This window comes from Rhincodon typus, chromosome 37, assembly GCF_021869965.1.
Source record: "Rhincodon typus isolate 14 chromosome 37, sRhiTyp1.1, whole genome shotgun sequence".
Lineage (NCBI taxonomy): Eukaryota > Metazoa > Chordata > Chondrichthyes > Orectolobiformes > Rhincodontidae > Rhincodon > Rhincodon typus.
Genome location: NC_063368.1, coordinates 19,596,277 through 19,598,625, shown reverse-complemented (window position 1 = coordinate 19,598,625; position 2,349 = coordinate 19,596,277). Strand labels below are relative to the sequence as shown.

The 2,349-nt window shown below is 48.4% G+C and overlaps 1 protein-coding gene across 2 annotated transcripts in view; it reads right to left on the bottom strand.

Annotated features, from left to right (window-relative positions):
• The window catches only part of LOC109921272 (synaptogyrin-1-like), a 28,983-nt gene extending 28,161 nt beyond the window's left edge, over positions 1-822 (bottom strand). For both annotated transcript variants that reach the window (XM_048617392.1, XM_048617393.1), the window contains exon 1: positions 727-822. In XM_048617392.1, the coding sequence (XP_048473349.1) occupies positions 727-786 (60 nt within the window). In that variant the 5' untranslated portion in view covers positions 787-822. The remainder of the gene's footprint in view (positions 1-726) is intronic.
• Positions 823-2,349: the final 1,527 nt, after the last annotated feature.

Here is a 2,349-nt window from a genome sequence, read left to right as displayed (position 1 = left end):
CAGCCTGGCCGAGCGCGAGACAGACACACGCTCGTGCGCAGCCTGGCTGAGCGCTAGACAGGCTGACTGCGAGGGAGTCAGACGCACGCAAACAAGCCGAGTGAGATACAGAGCAAGACCCACAACAGAGACCAGATGAAAGTGAGATGGAGAGAGAGACACAGAGGCCAGGCCAGAGGAGAGATAATACAGGCAGGCTGGGTAATAGAAAGACACACAGATAGGCCGAGCAGGAGAGATATACATCACAATCTCATTTATTTTAAATAATAATTTGACTTTGCGCTCAGGCCTAAAAGGTATTGTAACATTATGTTTAATTTTTAAAAAAAGTACTAAATGTTAATTTTTGTGCCACCTGCTACCAACAAACAGCCACAGCAACACAAAAAGCAGATCAGAGGCAGACTTGCCCGAGCTAACCCCATTTAATGCTTATTTCCGAGGTGGTTTCTAAATACTACCTAACATCATTAATATTGTAGAAATCTCAGGAGGTCCTGAAAGGGTGACTGTAGCTTTTAACCAGAAACATATCCTGTATACAGCACTCAGGATCAGCAATACGAATCTCATCGACAAGGTCCATGAACCTATGTTAATTATTCACAATGTTCCTAAAATCCATTAGGACAGTCACACAGGGTGTGCAATGATTCTTAATTAACACAAGACACCAACTAGCTAGGATGTTTTGAAGAGCTCCCTGTCAAAAGGATACCTTACCTTGCTTGACTGCGAGTTGACATTGCTCATTGTCTGGAGTGTTCCCAATCCAATGACCATTTCCCTCCCTTCCTTTTACCTCCCCAAGGTCCTTACTCTCTCCCCAAAACTGGCTCAACCTGCTTTCTCTTCCAAATTCCTTTTTTTTAAAACTTCCACCAATGCTGATTTAACCCCATTTCCCCACAGGCTTGATCTTAACCCTGGTTTCTCTACTTCCCCCTTTACTCCTTATTCGACCTAAAAAACCTTCATTTATCCTTCTCTCCCCGATAATCGCATTTACCCCTCTCCCTCACTTGGACACTGAGATACCCCCTTTTGCCCCAATAACTTGATTTACCCCCTCTCTTTTGATAATCTGATTTACCCTTTCCCTCAGAACCTGATTTATCCCATTCACTCCCTCAATGATGTACCCCCACAGTAATGATTTACCCCTCTCCCTATCCCAGAACCTGATTTGCTCTTTCTCCTCCTCCATAATGATTTACCACCTCTCCTTCCCTCAATAATGTGATTTACTCAATCTACCCTAAAGTATGAGTAACACACCGTCCATTACCTGATTTAACATCTCTTCCTCAATAACATGATTTACCCTTTTTCCTTCAGACATACACCCCTCCCCCCTCAATTATTTACCCCCTCTCAATAACCTTATTTACTCCTCTCCTTGCCCCAGAAACTGATTTATTTCCTCTCTCCCTGTATAACCCAATTTAATCTGCCTCCCCTTCAATCTGATTCGTGCCCCTCTCTCCCTCAAGTGACTTTGCCTCCTCAAAAACTTGATTTACCCCCTCCTCTGCCCCAGAACCTTATTTACTCCCTCTAACTCCCTCAATGACCTGATTTACCCATCGCCCCTCAAACCTGATTTATAGCCACGCCATAACCTAATCTTCTCCCTCAATGATTTACCCCCTCTCTCCCCAATTTACCCCCCACCCACCCTCTTTCCCTATTTACACCCTCCCAACCCTGATTTACCCTCTCTTTCTCCCTCTCCCATTTACCCCTGTCCATCCCATTCTCTGATTTACCCCTCCCTCCTAACTCCACTCCCCCTCCCTCATTTACACCCACTCCACAATTTACCTCCTCCCTCCCACCCCCATTCCCTCCTTGCCCATTCTCTCACTTCCCACCACCCTTCTTCAATTCCCTCATTGCCCCCTCTCCTCCCCCAATTTACCTCCCCTCCATTCACTATTTACCCCCTCTCTCCCTCCCATCCCGCTGATGTACTCCCTCCCACACTGATTTGCCCCCTCTCTTCCACCCCAATTTACCCCTCCCCCTGATTTGCCCCTCTCACCCAATTTACCCCCTCTCCCTCCAGCCCTCCCACTGATTACTCCTCTCTCTCCCACCACCCTGATTTGCCCCCTCTTTCTCCTTCCCTCTCATCCCCCAATTTATCCCTCCCTCTCTCACCCACCCCCCATCACCCATCCCCTCACTCACCCCTCACCCACCCCCCATCACCCATCCCCTCACCCACCCCTCACCCACCCCCCATCACCCATCCCCTCACTCACCCCTCACCCACCCCCCATCACCCATCCCCTCACTCACCCCTCACCCACCCCCCCACTCACCCCTCACCCATCCCCTCAC